The sequence below is a fragment of the Zeugodacus cucurbitae genome, chromosome 6 (assembly GCF_028554725.1).
Source record: "Zeugodacus cucurbitae isolate PBARC_wt_2022May chromosome 6, idZeuCucr1.2, whole genome shotgun sequence".
NCBI lineage: Eukaryota > Metazoa > Arthropoda > Insecta > Diptera > Tephritidae > Zeugodacus > Zeugodacus cucurbitae.
The window spans coordinates 27070679-27088591 of record NC_071671.1 but is presented as its reverse complement, the minus strand read 5'-3'; the positions used below and the strand labels follow the sequence as shown (position 1 = coordinate 27088591).

Here is a 17913-nt window from a genome sequence, read left to right as displayed (position 1 = left end):
CCAGTTCTATCATCTACATATGTCTTACCTTAATTGTTACTATGCAGCCAATGAGCGCGAATATATTACATAACATGTGATAGGATGCCATGAGCAGCGTTAGCGCGTGTGTTATGTGACTGAGTACAAGCTGTACTATGAAATAGGCGATGGACATTGTCAGCACAATATATAACTGCACCGGTTGACAGTGGCTGAATAAGTCTTTTGGTGGCATTTTTGCTATTTTTGTTGTAATTTTAGGTGATATTTAGTTTTACTTTTGTTGAGTTCTTGTTGTATGATGTTTTCGAGTTCGGAATCACTGCTACTTTAACAATTTCCAAATATTTGTTGTACGAAGAGTCTGTTGTTTCTGTTTTTACTTCGTCAAAATTAGTAATTTGCGTTGTCTGTAATAAAAATGTAAAATAATTAATTAATTTGTTGTAGGAGAAAGAAAGGCAGGTGTTTATAATTGCTTTAATTATAATACTTTGTATGTTGTAAATATCATTTTAAGGGTGTAGGCTTGCTTTTTGTTGCTGGCACTATATAAGTGACGTTCGAGAAGTCCGTAGTTTATTCCCATTCCTATCTGGTAACACTGAAACTATACAATAAATAGCACGCAACATATTTTGACTGTGTTCCCATGGTCATGGTTAGATTGAATCCCAAGCCGACACATTACTTATACGCCGTGTATTGCCGAGACGATTTTCAAATATCACAAATTTTTGACCGTTATCCAGAATTTATTTTTTTTTAACAAAATGTTAAGTTTTCATTATTTCAATTTCGGGAGCCTGAAATTTTGTCGGGATTACTGTTTTTTAAATTCTCTCAAAATTTTTGACATGCCAATTTTATATTAAATGTGTGCATATTTTCAATAAAATTAACAAAAAACTTCAAAATCCCCAAAATTATTATTTTAAAATCCCGAAAAATTTTCGAGATTATACTTTTTTCCTTAAATGTTTTCATGTTTTCGATAAAATTAAATAAAAAGCATAATACCGAAAATTTCGATTTCGGAATTCCGAAAATTTTCGGAATTCTTTTTTTTTTTCTTTGGCAAAAATTATATATTCATAAAAACAAATTTAATGCAAATTAAATTCAAAATCCGATACCATTATTGACGCAGTTCTCCAATACTAAGCCTAGATCCCCACTATACCATATATGTTATATAACTGTCATAAATCACACGTGTTTTTATTTCAACTAAACCACTATGTCACATAACCTCATTGAATAAATAATTCAAAATGAAATTAATCGCCTACAAAACCGCAGACTCTTGACTGGAATTGCATTAATTAGCTCGTAATGAGTTTGTAAGCGTTGAATATCCATTTTATTGAGTTTATGAGTGCATTCATGCATACATGTGAACACACGAGTGCTTTTCTTTATCATTTTCATTGCATTTCTATCAACAACAATAACAATAACATTAATATAAACATTACAAACGTTTAACAATGTTTCAATTAAATCAGTTAACTAGTATATAAAGCAGGGCAATTCGCGTCATAGTATGCAAATTTTTACATTTGCATTAAATATTAATGAAGCTCATACTGAGGGGATGATTTCATGCGACTAATTTACGAGCGGATCAAATGCGGCCGCATACCAATGGTTGAGATGCTGTTTGTTCACTTGCAGTGATTTTTACACCCTCAAGCTTTTAAAACAGGGTAATTTTTTGAGGTTTTTTTTCGAAAATTTATGGATGAATGAATTGAGTTATCAGCTGTCAACTGTCAGTTACCAATATTCGCTCTTTCAACCTTTATATGGCGGTATGTAATTCTCATTTGATTTATATGAACACTAAAAGAGCGCTTATTGAGAAGCGCATAAGGTTTCAAAACATGTTCCTTTTACAAACAAGTTGGTGGCAATTAATATGTATAATTTTTATATTTTAGAATTTTTTTACCAAAAAATAAATATCACATGCGATATTTTCAAGAAAGTTTTTTTATAATCAAAATGGTAGCAAATAATGTAGTTTTTAATTTTTCTTTTTTTTTATAATGCTTTGATATTTTTAAAAATATCTCATGAAATATTTTCAAGATTTTTTTTAAATTAAGATTGCAGCAAAGAATGTAGTTTTCGGTTTTTTCTTTTATAATATATTGTAAAAAAAATATATCATGCGATATTATTCTATACTTGTAATATCGCATGCGATTTTTCTTATTAATTGTGTGTACATTAATTTCTACTTTTTGAATACATTGTTTTCAATTTGTGCTCTTATAAATATTATTTGTCTTCTTTTTGACAGCTCTCACCAACTTATCAGTGTCTACATTATATGTAAGTACGATTCTTTGCAACTAAATATATGTATATAGTTTTTACAAATTAACTTGATTTTGCACCCTTTTACTGAATTTGTGCACATCACGTAGAATTGGAGCACACATGCCGTGCTGTATCTCATGGGCACCCAGTTGCATATGGACACAACGCTGGTCATATAAATATGTACATATGTCAAAATAAGTACACTGACATCTCGTTGATATGTGACGTTCAAAAGGCTATTATACGAATTTACATACAAATATGTATGTAAGCTTATATGTTTATTTAAGACAGCAGTATGACCCATTTGCATGCAGCACAACGCTTAATGTTGTCCGCCAATGTTGCCAATTTTTTTTTAATTTTTTGAAGTTTTTTTTAAATTTTTTTTTTGTATTTTTACACTTTTATTACAACAAAAATATGTACAAGCGCTTCGTCCTTCATAGCATCGGCGCAGCACTTCAGTAACTGTCGTAAAATATATACTGACATATACATATGTACATATGTATATATGTATGTATGTTTGTTTTATATGCTGCGTATGTGTTTTGCATTACAAAAATGGGTTAAAAACCATTTGAACTTGACACAATTATTAATAAACGCGTGCTTGCCAGCCAATACCATTCAACTCAGCTGATCGCCGCACACCCTCATGCACGAGCGTCGCTTTGAGTTGAATAACATTTACATATTATTACTCGCTGGCGTTAATTAATTAATTCATATTTTAAAGTTTATAGTAAACAAAGTACAACAACAAATACCTTCAAGGGTCTAGTAACTTACTATTTACTTATATTTAGTAAGTATCTTCACTACGTGTTCACCAGATTTTTGAACTTGCCTTCCCAGCATGGAATTTCAATTTCAATTACAATTGCACATATTGACATGACAAAAATAGCCACTTGTCGGCTTAAAAAGTACTTGTGTCGCACTTGCAACTGTTGTTTTTTTTTTTGTATTTGCTGTTGATAATACCCCGTCAATTGATATTTCAAATTTGTCAATAAATTACTGTACTTGAGTTATCACTTTGTTAGCATATCGGAAAATTGATTTCAAATTGTTGTGTTAGCTTATGGCGTTCTTCGAAAATAATTCCAGTAGATTAAGAATGCAAATATACACTTATACATATGACGAGTGATATCGTTTCGGCGACATGTGGTCAATCAAATGTTCAAGTAATTGAGGCGTGGGCATTAGGGTAAGCCGGTTTTTATATATTTTTTTCCACTTCGTTTTTAATAATTTAATATTAAAATTTACAAAAAAAAAGTCGTTTTAATTTTATTATTTTTAATTAAAAGCTTCTGGTGACCTTTCCGTTGACCTCTAGGGGTTATGCCCGTCTAGAACTCTAAAAAGGGCCTACTTTGGCAATTTTTTCTGGGAGAAATATTTCTGACAAGTAATCAATTGACTCTAAACATGAAAATTTTAGTTGCACATTTTATCTTGACATAATCATTTTGCAACTTAAACTCAAGTTAAAGATTCTACTAACAGGGTGGTGTTTAATAAACTCTGAGTTTAATTTTTTTTCTCATTTATATTGTTGAGATTTTATTATATATTAATATAGAGCCAAAATTTAGTTAGATCTCAAAGATTTCCAAAAAACGTATTAAAGGCGAGTTAAAGCAAAATTTTTATCTATAACAAGCTCGGTGTTTGAACTATAAACACCACAATATTCCATTAACTCGAGTTTGTGGCGCAAAATACGCATTACAAGCAAATTTTAACAATCAAAGTACATACCAACATAGAGCTTTCTACTTTCAGGCAAAAGCTCTGCAAAAGCTTTTTAAATTATAGAGCTTTTAAGAAAGTAGTGATTGATGAAATTAGTCTTCAAGTGTTTATAATGGCCAAATATATTTTTATCTTTACAATCTTTAAGAACTGGAAGCTATCCGGGAGCCGGAGTCCCGAAAAAGTTCAAAGAATGAAAAAGTTCCTGAAAGTGTTAGTGCATGTAAAAAGCTCTATTCAAGTTGGGAAAAGAAAAAGCTAAACACTTTGAGCCCACTCTTATAAAGTACAAAATTTTACTCTTGTATCCACAAGGTGTCAAGAACTATCACTATATTTGCATTCGCAAAAGTATTCTGAACTCAACGATGATTGATACAATGTATATATAAAACACGCTTATCAATATTTTCAGTTCTCAAAGTCCATTTCAAAGCGGATAGATCTTAGATTTACTCAAAAAAGGGCTTTTAATTCAAACACAGATGTCGCTCCAGTGTTATAGTGTTATGAGACTGGTGGATTATTCTTGTAGATTTTCTTATAATACAATTATTTGGGTGTTGCATACTTGGAATAATCCAAAAATTCCCCCCAGCAGATCCTCCATTCTGGGTTCAAGACAGATTAGCCTCCAAATCTGTGCTATAACTGGTAAAATGTATATATTTATATTGAGCCATGCTTATCAATTATTCTAATACTCAAAGTCCATTTCAAATAAGATAGACCTTAGTTTGATTGAAAAAAAGTTCCGAGAGCTTTTCATGCAAACATAGATGTCGCGCTGGCCTTATGGGAATAGAGTCAAAGTGAGTTTATTCCTGTAGAATTTATTAAAATAAAATTATTTGAAGTTTGCAGGTTTGGAATAATCCACATTTTTTTTAGACTCAAAACGCGCGCTTTAATTTTATATTGCCCTCCTAAACACCCCCATAACCCACAAGGTATACGCCCGTGTCTAAATATGTATCTCTAAACACTTACAAACATACAAATGTAAATATGTAGCTTCCGTGTACTCAACGCATTAACAAATTGAGCTACGCCGTCAACATCGTCATCTCAATCAAGTCAAGATCTCTGACGTCGACGTGAAATTGATGACAATTTGTAGATACTACTTTAAATATAATCTAATTATCAAAAGCGGCCTCATTGAAGCCATATAATGCAAATAATTTTATGTATGTTTGAGATATAAGTCTTCAATGAATAAGCATATTATTGTAGTGAAAAATATCAAAAAAATATTTTATGCATATTTTATAGCAAAAAAAAAAAAAAAACGCAAAAAGCCGCAGCTGACGGGTTTCCTAACTTTGCATACATACATATTATACATATTTATGTGCATATTATTAATAATTTTATATGAAATATTTATAATTTTAACTTATGAATGCATATATGTTTGTTTGTTTCTGTGTTTTAAAAAATGTAATCGGGTTAATCGTGTTATCGCACCTTGAACTTGAAGTGCAATATAATGAATTTGCCACGGAATTGAAAAAGGTAACGTTATTAATCTCGTTTTAAATCACACGAAATCCTCGATAAAAGCAGAAACGTGAATCTCTTTTTTTTGTATAAATATACAGAAGTGTGTGTATATGTGACAGGTCAGTGATATCGCGCAGTGAAATATTAAATTTTTTACACATGTGCACACTCATTGACATTATCACATTCATATGTTATAATGACAGCAACAGTGACCTTTTTGGTGCAAATGAGTGCTCAAAAGTTGCTTGGACACAATACAGAAAAAAATATAATTTTTTTTTTTCAAAAATTTTATCGTATATATCTCAGTCACGTGACTCATACAATAAATAACCAAACCGGCTGAGCATGCATGCAATTTTTAATGAGTAAATATTATTCAATTAAATGTCAATCGGTTGCATTTTTTTCGCAATTAATGTTTTCTTTGACTTTTGGGATGATTTTGTGTTGGTTTGAACTGGAGTTAACTTTTGATGTTACATATTCTTCATAAAAAGTCAAATATTGAAAGTGGTTACCAATTTAAGATCACACTATAGCAGTCGATTAATGAATATGAATCGTTATATATTTGACAGCTCGGATAAAAGCTCTCTCAGTAAAGTCTAAATCTCACAAATTTGCCAAGTCATAACACATAGATCTGTTCTAAAAACACATTTCGAGCCCTTACACATTAAGGGTTCTAATCTAGAGATTGATTTGGTAATGGGCTTCAATATAATAGTTAACATGATAATAGCCTTATTTTGAAAACTAGTGATAGTACCAGTTGTTCTTCTTCTTGACTGGCGTAGAAACCGCTTACGCGGCCATAACAGCGCCCCATTCATTCCTCCTTTTGGCAGTTTGGCTTCAATTTGTAATGCCAAGTGAAGCTAGTTGATTCTCCATCTGGTCCTTCCAACGGAGTAGAGTTCTTCCATTTCCTCGGCTTCCATCAGCGGGTACTGCATCGAATACTTTCAGAACTGAAGCACTTTTGTTTATTCTATGTCGTCAAATAACACATACAGCTCATCATTCCATCGTCTGCGGTATTCGCCGTTGCCAATGTTTAAGGGACCGTAAGTCTTCCGCCGTCTCATCGGTTGTTGGCACCATAAATTATGAGCGACTTGTAGAGAGTTTTGGTTTTTGTTCGTGGAGAGAAGACTTTACTTTTCAATTGCCTACTCAGTCCGAAGTAGCACCTGTTAGCATGAGTGATTCTCCATTGAATTTCCAGGCTGACATTGTTATTGCTGTTAACGCTGGTTCTCAGATAGACGAAATTATCTACAACTTCAAATATGACTGTCAACAGTGACGTGGGAGCCAAGACGCGAATGCGCTGACAGAGTGATAGTACCAGTTGCTTCCCACAAATATTTGGTCAGACGGTTCTACTCGTAAATATGGTGACAAACTCTCTCCAATCTTGGTTTTGTGTGTGTTTTGAAGCATATGGTCAAATATTCATCACTGCATTCGACGACCTTCGTCGGCGGATTTTCCGTAGGGTTTCATAGGGTTTTTTTAGCAATTCTTCATCAACGTGTCTAAACCTTACCGGTCCACTTATCGATTCGCTGAATAATATACGAGTATAATATAACTGTCTATAATGTAAATTTATTTTGAGTATCATTGGTTTGAATGAGACTGCTTTAACATGGCCTATTTTGAATAATAAAAATCGCAAAAATTATTTTTCGAACCAAAAGTCATATATAAAGTGGTTTAGACCAAAGTGAGCATATGAGTATATAATAGCCATAGTTCGGAATCAAGAAAAATCTTGAAAATGTTAATTCAGAGATTCTACCGTAATTTCGTGGTCATCAATGTTTAAAATAATCTTTTTATTCAATTAAATCTATTTTAAAACTTTTTGTCTACATTTCCTACAGGGTATGCACACAACGCCATAATTCAATTTGTGTGCGAGTTCTAATGACGTTTTCAATTATTTGAACCGTAAATGTCCATTTCCGCGATTTATTCAATTACCGCTTAGATATACTATAACATCAGATGGAAAAGAACATACGTATGATTTACATATATGTATATTCAGCAATTAAAGTGGTCTCTTAGAGGGACGTTCCACTTGCAAATACTGTGTAACTAGTTTCCGACTAGAATTTTTTAATTATTGAAAACTACTTCTTTTAACTTCGCTTGTTTTTGAGTTCAGCTATTTGTGAAGATTAAACGGAAAATTTTATCCATTCAAATGGAATATTTTTACGATTTATGCTGCGACAGTTTAGTTTGTGTTAGTATAAGATAAGCTTTTGTGAGTAAATTGGGTGTTGATTCGACTATTGTTTGGGCACACATAGGTATATGATCAAGCTTCTGTGTATGCAGATCCAATTGACTGTAATAAAAATCCGAGTCATTGTGACGTTTAGCCACAATTGAATTAATTTTGAAGACTCAAATGGGAAATACATATATGTATGTAAAGCATTCAGTGAGAGAGGTTACAACAGTGAAAGCGTTCTTCAATTGATGATTGAATATTAGACAAATATTTTCTCTTTGCCATTTTATTTCAATTGTATTGCTTGATTCGCTAGTATGACGTCATGTGTTTAGAGAATTTTCGATCAAACTCATTTAAAGTTGAGACCAATTATTGAGATCTATAAATGAGATGTTTGAGATTCTCGCATACTTTACAGTAAAATCTACAGCTTTCCGAGATCATACACTAGATTTTTCTTATATGTGTGGTATGTGACCTGATCTTATTTGTTCAAAAGAGGTTTCTGCGACTTTAAATCCACTTCCGGATGGCTGTTGGAACGTATAATAAGATTTTAAATTCATTTACTGAGCAGTTATTGTTGCTTCAGATCAAGTAATAAACTATTCGAAACTACGAGTAAGCTACACAAAGCTCATAAACCAATTGAGAATTGCTTCCATTGGCAAATTCGTAAGAGAAATGCAAAGCTCAAAGTGCATTTTTTCTCAAAATACGTAAAATACTAAAATATTATCGATCAGTTAACAGAGTGAGAGAGAGTGGCGAATTGGTCATTTGTTCTCAGTAAGCGCTTACTTCATGATTTCTTACTTTCTTTTAGGATTTTTAACCTTATTTTACAACCAGAAACATAAATACGGAGCACACTAATGTAATTTACTACTTATTGTAGTGGACAACAAATGACATAAACAAATTGTATTGACTGATTGACAGACATAGCGAATATCAATTCCAATTCCAGTGGCGTTTAAATGATTTTTATTTTTTTATTTGTGTGTTTGAATGTGTCGGATGACCTTGCGATTGAGTAGGCGAACATACACCAATAACTATATACAATATGTACAACTATGTATATTATTGTAATTTGATAACATAAAATCACTAATCGAATCGACATGTTTATGCTCGTACATACAAATTGCGAAGATTACACACACACACAACAACTATTAAAACAACAACACCTGTTGTGAATTAAAAATCGTTCAGTGTAAGCTGTTCTGCCAACTAAAGAGGCCAGGGTCCAGTTGACTGGACTAAAGAAAAACTTACACATAAACTTACTTAATAAAATCGCAAAATTAAAAAAAAAAAACTGTTGACAACAACACTAACAATACAAAAACTTAAATGCCAAGTTATTGCGAAGTTGCTCTTTTCCAATTGCGGTCGAAATGGCTCAATTTGTATGCGTGCTGGCGCATGCGTACGCATCACCACCACCACCACCACCAGCTGCTGCCGCTGTCGTATGCTGGCTGAGTGTAGGGAAATTACTAACTGATTACTATTGTGCTAAAAATAAGTGAAAACAAATCAAGCGTAGCCGTAGAAATGATAATATAGAAATATACAAGTATGTATGTATGTTTGTAAATACAAAATTGTTGTCACATTTATTGAAAGAATAATCAGAAATTGGAGAATGAAAATAAGAAATATAAATAAAATTCATACATACATATATATATGTCAAATCAAGCTCAAAACGCGTTTATTTAAAAAATATTATATATACAGAGGTAGTCAAAATTATTTACACATCGGACGTTTTTTTCCAAGTTTCACACAATAAGCTTCCGCTTGTTGTTGTTGTTGTTGTCGCAGGGTAACAAAATGCTATGTTGTTGTAAACCTTGATCTATTCCCGAGAGAATGAAGTCGGTTTGGCTAGAATAGCTAGAAATATGGCGGAGAAATAAGCAAATGAACTGAAGACTCGCAGTAGTCAAAAGTATTTACACACGGCGATTTAGCCTTTATCCTTGGATTTGGTTTGAGCAAAAGTAGTAATTTGATTCTATTGCATTCTTAACTACCTAACTCAGCCTTAAAATATAAAAATTGGTAAATAAAATGTCGAAAACAAAGGAATTATCGATTATAACTAGATTGGAGACTGTTACTAAGTTTAAGACTCCGGTTTAGGCTTCGGAGTTAGTTAAAATTTATAGAATTTGATGGAATACTGTTTATAATGTTATTAAAAAGAAGGAAACGAAGTATTGCAAGAACAATTTAATGATAATTGGGCGGAAACCTGTGATAACTCAAAGAGAATGCAGAAGATTAGTAGAAACTATCATACAAAATCCCACAATTAGTCCTCTTAATATTGCAGCATCATCGAATCAGCATATTGCATGAACAGCCAATGATGCTACACTGCTAAGGACATTTTAAAATAGTAACATAAATACATACGTTGTGTATAAAGTTGACCACTTCCGAAACCAAAAAAGCTTTATTTCCGAAACCAAAAAAGCGATATGCCTCTCATTTGCCTTAAAATGCATCCTAAAGCCTGTCGTGGACAGATAATGCTGATTTTTTGTTCCAGGGCTTCTTTAGTAAACGCTTTATGCATTTACCACGTGAGAAGAAGAATAATGCAGCTTAGACGCTAAATAGAGTCGGGAGTGATGATTTTTGATTTTTTTTGATTCTTTGGGGAAATTTTCCTTACTTCTGTTTTGGAGATTTGGTACTAATTTAGTGACCCTAAATCATCCGGATATATCAGAATTCACATGACCATGCCATTCTAGTGGTCCGTCGGCCATTTCCAACTATTGACTACATTTTTCAACAGGATAATGCTCCATTTCATGAAGGATCTTTACCTTCAAAAGTTTTAAATGAAGCAAATCAAGTTGACCTCCGCACAGCCCTGACCAAAACTTTAGTCAAAATGATTGGTCTTTCGTTAAATATCAGAGGACAATTGATATAATAACCGAAAGCGCCGAAATTACCGACGTTTGGTCTAAATTAACTGTTAACTTAGCGCACAATTGTGTTGAATCAATTCGGACCATAAAGCAGGCTGGTATTGACGCCAATGGTAATGTAACCCATTATGAATTTATCGCCTTAGAATAGGAATTTATACTGAACATTAAAATGTTATAGTTATCATTAAATAAGAACAGGATAATAGAGTTCATGTTGTGTGTAAATACTTTTGACGCAAAAAAAATGTGTGTAAATACTTTTGACTACTCCGAGTCTTCAGTTCATTTGCTTATTTCTCCGCCATATTTCAAGCTATTCTAGCCAAACCGACTTCATTCTCTCGGGAATAGATCAAGGTTTACAACAACTTAACATTTTGTTACCCTGCGACAACAACAACAACAAGCGAAAGCTTTTTCTGTGAAACTTGTAAAAAAACGTCCGATGTGTAAATAATTTTGACTACCTCTGTATAATATATACATACATATATGTATATGTGTATATGTTTTTTTCTGATATGTTGTATTTTATAAAAATGTCTCCAAGACACAAAATACATTTTTGTGAAGGTAGTTTATTTATTTTGCAAATATGCAGTTATGTCGTTTTTATGAAAATTTTTACATACAAATTTATGATCAATTCAGATTATTGCCGCAATATTCATAAATTTTTGCCATCGAATGTGATAAAAAGTGATTAAATGTCTGAAATGCAGTGCTTGCAATTTTTGGTTTTATAATTTTTCGTGATTAAAAAATAAAATTTTTGTGATTTTGAATTTCGGAATTCCATTTATTTTAATTTGATTCGAAAAATATGTACATATGTATAATAAAAAATTTTTTGGTTTGACAACTTTTCAAGATTAAAGAAGCGTAATCCCGAAAATTTCGGTATTTAAGTTGAATTCGAAAAAATATACGCATAACTATATTAAAAAAATATGTATGTCGCGTTTGTCCAAATGAAATTTAGTATTTTCGGGGTTTTGCTTGCGCACTTTGGACTCCGGTTATCATATGACGATATATGATTTCCTCCCGGGTTTTCCAGACATTATTAAGTACAGCGGATCCCGAACTGTAACAACGATACCTATGTATATACATACATATGTACACCCTCTATTCTATTAAATTAATAATAAAACAAGTAAGGAAGGGCTAAGTTCGGGTGTAACCGAACATTTTATACTCTCGCAATTTATTTATTTATTTAACTTTATTTATATTATATAATACACAATTTGACCCACATATTCGTCATATATATTGTATAAAGTCCATTGAAAGTTGGAAACCATAGTATTAGGTTAGAAGCACCGAGGTCCTCGTGTTCGATATATGGGGCCTTAAAAACCTATGGTCCGATTTCGGCGATTTTTAGAATGGGGCTGCCACACTATTAACATAGTATTTGTGCAAAGTTCTGCACCGATATCTTCACTAGTGCTTACTTTATATATTGTAATGTAAACGATTCAGATCGTCTTCAAAGTTCTGGTATATAGGAAGTAGGTGTAGTTGTGAAGCGATTTGGCCTATTTTCACAACATATCATTGGGATGTAAGGAAACTATTACAATCCAAGTTTCATTGAAATCGGTCGAGTAGTTCCATTTTCCTTTTTGTAAAAAAATCTGAGTGCAGCTTCCATCTGCAATTTCTTATGTGAAATTTAGTGTTTCTGACGTTTTTCGTTAGTGGGCGTGGCAGTGGTCCGATTTTGCTCATTTTCGAAAGCAACCTCCCTATGGTGCCAAAAAATAAGTCTGCCAAGTTTCATCAAGATATCTTAATTTTTACTCAAATTACAGCTTGTACAGACGAACGGACGGACGGACAGACAGACATTCGGATTTGAACTCCACTCTTCACCCTGATCACTTTGGTATATATAACCCTATATCTAACTTGTTTAGTTTTGGGTGTTACAAACAACCGTTATGTGAACAAAACTATAATACCCTCTAGCAACTTTGTTGCGAGAGTGTATAAAAAAATAAAAAAACAAGTAAGGAAAGGTTAAGTTCGGGTGCAACCGAACATTTTATACTCTCGCAATTTATTGATGTAATTTTATTAAGATAACACACAATTCGACCCATATATTCGGCATAAGGTTCAATAGAATAACGAAAATCATCATAAATAGTATATGGGAACTGAGGTAATTCCTGAACCGATTTCACTCGTTTTCACCACCAAGATACAATAAATCGAAGACTATACAGTCTCTTAATTGTATATTACCTATAATTAAGTATATGGGATTTGGGGGAAATTATGACCCGATTTTTACGATTTTTGTAACAGAAAAAAACTGTTATAAGGAAAAAACAACTTCCAACAACTCAAATGAAACTTCGAATCCAAGTTCACAAATTTTAATCTTAATTTTCTCAATAAAAAATAATATCCAGTTTTTGTTTAATATCCGGGCAGCAATTTAACAGAGTGTGGACTTCGGTTTCTGTTCGTGCTTGAGTCGCACTCTTACATACGAACATACAAAGTTGTCACTTGGCCAAGCCGGCTTATTGACAAATGACAAGTGTTGGACAATTGAGTGTTTATTGTTGCTTGCTGGTTGTTTGGTGAATTTTTGAGTGATTTATGCACAGATTGTGTAACATTGACGTTGTATGCAGACGTTACTTGATTTCATATGAGATTGCATATGATTTCAAGCTATAAATGAAACGGATAAGAGGCACAAAAGAATGACTTATTTTTTTTTTTGTTTTAGAGATATAAATTTCATAAGCATAATATTTTTATGGGTGTGTTTGATTACAATTCATTATTCTTCTTTTGTGTTAATGGTTTGATAAAATAGAGTCTATAGTTTCAGTGGACAGTGTAATATTACTCGGGTTTGATATTGACTACAGTATGGAGCTCTCTAGATTTCGAAATTAGATGAACGATGTTTTTAAGTAGTTTTGAATACTGTTATAACTAAAACTGGAGATTCATATGATTTATCATTAATTTTGGAAACGTCATTTCAGAATTGCTGCGTTGTCAAACCTGAGTGAGAACTTAGAAAAAACAGTTAGTTTCGGTAAAATCGTTCCGGCTAAGTTCCGTTTGTAAGAATCTTAAAAAATAATGTGAGAGAACTGTCTATATTCTTGAAAACAATTTTTAAATTTCAATGTGAGTAAAAATCTTAAAAATAATAATATGAAAGAAGTTAAAAAACTTTCAATTTCGATTAAAGTTAATCCAGCTTTGCTCTTTGGAAAAAAAGCTCAGTGTGAGAAAACTGAGTAGAAATGAGCTCAATTGACTAACGTCAGTCTACCGACAATCTGTAATACATTAGATTAAACTCTTTAAATTTTTTAGGTTATATCACTTTGATGTTTTGTTTTAATATCTGTGATGCTTTAGATTGAATTTTTTACTTTTTTTGAGGTTATATTACTTTCAAAATTTGTTTTTTTTATGTTTTGTTTTATATTAAATTGTTTTTATACTCTCGCAACAAAGTTGCTAAAGAGAGTATTATAGTTTTGTTCACATAACGGTTGTTTGTAACACCCAAAACTAAACGAGTTAGATATAGGGTTATATATACCAAAGTGATCAGCGTGAAGAGTGGAGTTAAAATCCGAATGTCTGTCTGTCCGTCCGTCCGTCTGTGCAAGCTGTAACTTGAATAAAAATTAAGATATCTTGATGAAACTTCGCACACTTATTTCTTGGCACCATAGGAAGGTTGCTTTCGAAAATGAGCAAAATCGGACCACTGCCACGCCCACAAAATGGCGATAACCGAAAACACATAAAATTTGATATGAAGGATCACACTATGAAGGGGCATATTTGGATGTAATTTTTTTTGGGGAGGTGGTCGTGGCCCCGCCCCCAAATAGGTTTTTTGTACATATCTCGCAAACCAATAGAGCTATATAAACCAAACTATCTGCAGTCGTTTTTTTAGCCACTTCTTAATACAGTCCCAAAATGAAATCGGATAATAACCATGCCCACCTCCCATACAAAGGTTAGGTTGAAAATTACTAAAAGTGTGTTAACTCACTAACGAAAACGTCAGAAACATTAAATTTCACATAAGAAATGAGAAGTTGCACTCAGAGTTTTTTACAAAATGGAAAATGGGCGTGACCCACTTATGGGTCAAAAACCATATCTCAGGAACTACTCGACCGATTTCAATGAAACTTGGTTTGTAATAGTTTCCTTACATCCCAATGATATGTTGTGAAAATAGTCCAAATCACTTCACAACCACGCTTACTTCCTATATACCAGAACTTTGTAGGCGATCTGAATCGTTTTTTTACAATATATAAAGTAAGAACTAGTGAAGATATCGGTGCAGAACTTTGCACAAATACTATGTTAATAGTGTGGCAGGCCATTCTAAAAATCGCCGAAATCGGACCATAGGTTTTAAAGGCCCCATATATCGAACACGAGGACCTCGGTGCTTCTAACCTAATATTATGGTTTCCAACTTTCAATGGACTTTATACAATATATATATATCGAATATGTGGGTCAAATTGTGTATTATATAATATAAATAAAGTTAAATAAATAAATTGCGAAAGTATAAAATGTTCAGTTACACACGAACTTAGCCCTTCCTTACTTGTTTAAGGTTATATCTCTTCGAAAAATTACTTTGAAGCAACAACAAAAACCAAACACTTCAATAAATTAAAGCTTAAAACACCTGAAATTATTTCGTCATATATTTCATCGTCATTTCTATTCGAAGAAACCTGTGGCAGAAATTGAGAAACGTAAATTATTTAACAATAAGAGTGTTCTTTTGCATCTGCATTTAAATTGCTTACGATTTTCTATGGCCCACTTGAATGTAGACCACTACAAAACAGCTGTGAGTACAAAGAATGCACTAAAATACCGGTATCAACAAACAATTCTTAAAAATTACACACACACCTACACTTCTAATACTATATATTATAACATCTCGCCCAAAACAGATTTGCGCTTGTGTAATCAATATTGGTTCGATGGCAATAACAGATCTTTCAATTTCGTTTTGAAACACTTTTTTTGAAAATACTCGTATTTTCGTTTAATTACAACCTTGAATGTGAACTTTCGCCTTGTACTTAGTGGCTGTTGTGTTTGTTTGTATTATCGTAAATGTCTAAATAATTGTATGATCATTAAGCGCAACTAATTATAATTATTTACGTTTGTATGTGTCACACACAAAAAAGGTGAAAATATCACAATTATACTGTATTTTCGTTGTACATTTCACCATGGTGTGCACTTATTTGTCTATTGCCGCTTTTCGTTTGCATGCAACAAGTCACAAAGTATAACAACAAATAATTATTATGAAATTTGGCACACCAAAAAGTGTTGATAAATGTCTTTAAAAACCAAATGAGGAACACCCACGTGAGTTATAGACAAATGTGGTTGAATATTTATTAATTTTTTATTATTTTTTTTTAAATATTTTTTGGCAACTCATTATTAATTTATTTCGAAAAGCTAGCGCTTGAAACAAAGTCAATGAAAATTCGCAACTTTTATAGTTTTTTTTTGTTATTATTGTTTGTGTTTGGTATGTATTTTGTATGTCAATGTTCGTTCCATAAATGTTATTATCGTAAAATAAAACGTGAAACACGAGATCTCATGTCAAAACGCCGCTTGATTGCTTGGTAATAATTGAATTAATTAACTGTATATTCTTTCATTCACAATTTTAATTTGTTTGTTGTTATTTGTTTCATGCATATTTAATAATTTATTTTAAAAAAATTTAATAATTTTAATTAAAATTTTTATAAATTTTTTTTTATTTTTAAAACAAAGTTATTGATTTAATATTTACATGCAATTGATTTTATGATTTTTTTTATATTATATTTATTAAATTTTATATCTTATTTAATTTTATATTTATTAATTTTTAAACGTTTAAATTTTATGATTTTTGTATTTATGTATATATTTCATTAATTTTATTAATTATTAAGTTTTTTATAATAATTATTTTTTTAATAATTTTTGTATGTATTTATTTATTTTCCATTTTTATTTTATTTATTTTTTTATTATTTTTAATTTTTAGTTTTTATATGTTCTTTTAATTATATTATTTATTATACTCTCGTTAAGAGAGTATTATATGTAGTTTTGTTTGCATAACGGTTATTTGTAGGTCATAAAACTAAACGAGTACATATAGGGTTATATATATCAAAATGATCAGTATGACGAGACGAGTTCAGATGCCTGTCTGACCGTCCATGCAACGGATATCTTCAATAAAAATTAAGATCACTTGTGAAAAAATTGTCGAAATCGGAATATAACTTTTCAATGCCCCGGATATCGAATAATGCCTAAGGGTAATTTTTCACTCAAAATACCGGTAAATCTCACACATATTTTAATGTAATTCAGAGGGAATCTTTTTCTTCTTATAGTGTGCCTCTGTACCAAAAATGGTTAAAATCGGGTAATAACTTCCTGTAGCTCCCATATACCTAATTATGTGTTAAATGTGTGTGAAAATACGGTGGCTTAATACCATATAAATCGGTTAATACGTGTAATATCTTAGCCAAATTAAGTGAGCATATAGTCCTGGATATAGTATACCTTGGTCGTGAAAATTAGTGATTTTGGTTCAGGAATTACCTGAGTCCTCATATACTATATAAGATGATTTTCGTTATTCTAGTGGACTTTATACCCAATATATGGGTCGAATTGTGTTATTTTTATAAAATTACATCAATAAATTGCGAGGGTATAAAATGCTCGTTGCACCCAAACTTAGCCTTTCCTTACTTGTTTTTTTTACATAAATTCAATTTTAATTATTTTTATTTTTTTATTGAATTTAATTTAAAATTTTCATGAAAACAATTTATTTTAAAACTTTTGATTGTTCGCCACAAAATGAATAAAAACACATTAAGTTATTATAATAAAATACATTAAACAGCATAATTATTTATCTTTGTAGTAGAATCGTGAGCAAATTATCTTCAATGCATAATGATAAGCGGCAATTAACAACAATTATGTATAAAATTGCTTCTTCTTTGTTATACA

At 31.6% G+C, this 17913-nt stretch overlaps 1 protein-coding gene across 3 annotated transcripts in view; it reads right to left on the bottom strand.

Moving 5' to 3' along the window:
* LOC105215996 (proton-coupled zinc antiporter SLC30A1) overlaps positions 1 to 17913 on the bottom strand; it is a 29556-nt gene that overhangs the window by 7521 nt on the left and 4122 nt on the right. The window contains exon 2 of one of the 3 annotated variants that reach the window (XM_054232928.1): positions 29 to 392. In XM_054232928.1, coding sequence (XP_054088903.1) covers positions 29 to 217 — 189 coding nt within the window. In that variant the 5' untranslated portion in view covers positions 218 to 392. Of the gene's footprint in view, positions 1 to 28; positions 393 to 17913 lie in introns of those variants that run through there. The other 2 variants (XM_054232929.1, XM_054232930.1) reach the window with 2 other exon arrangements.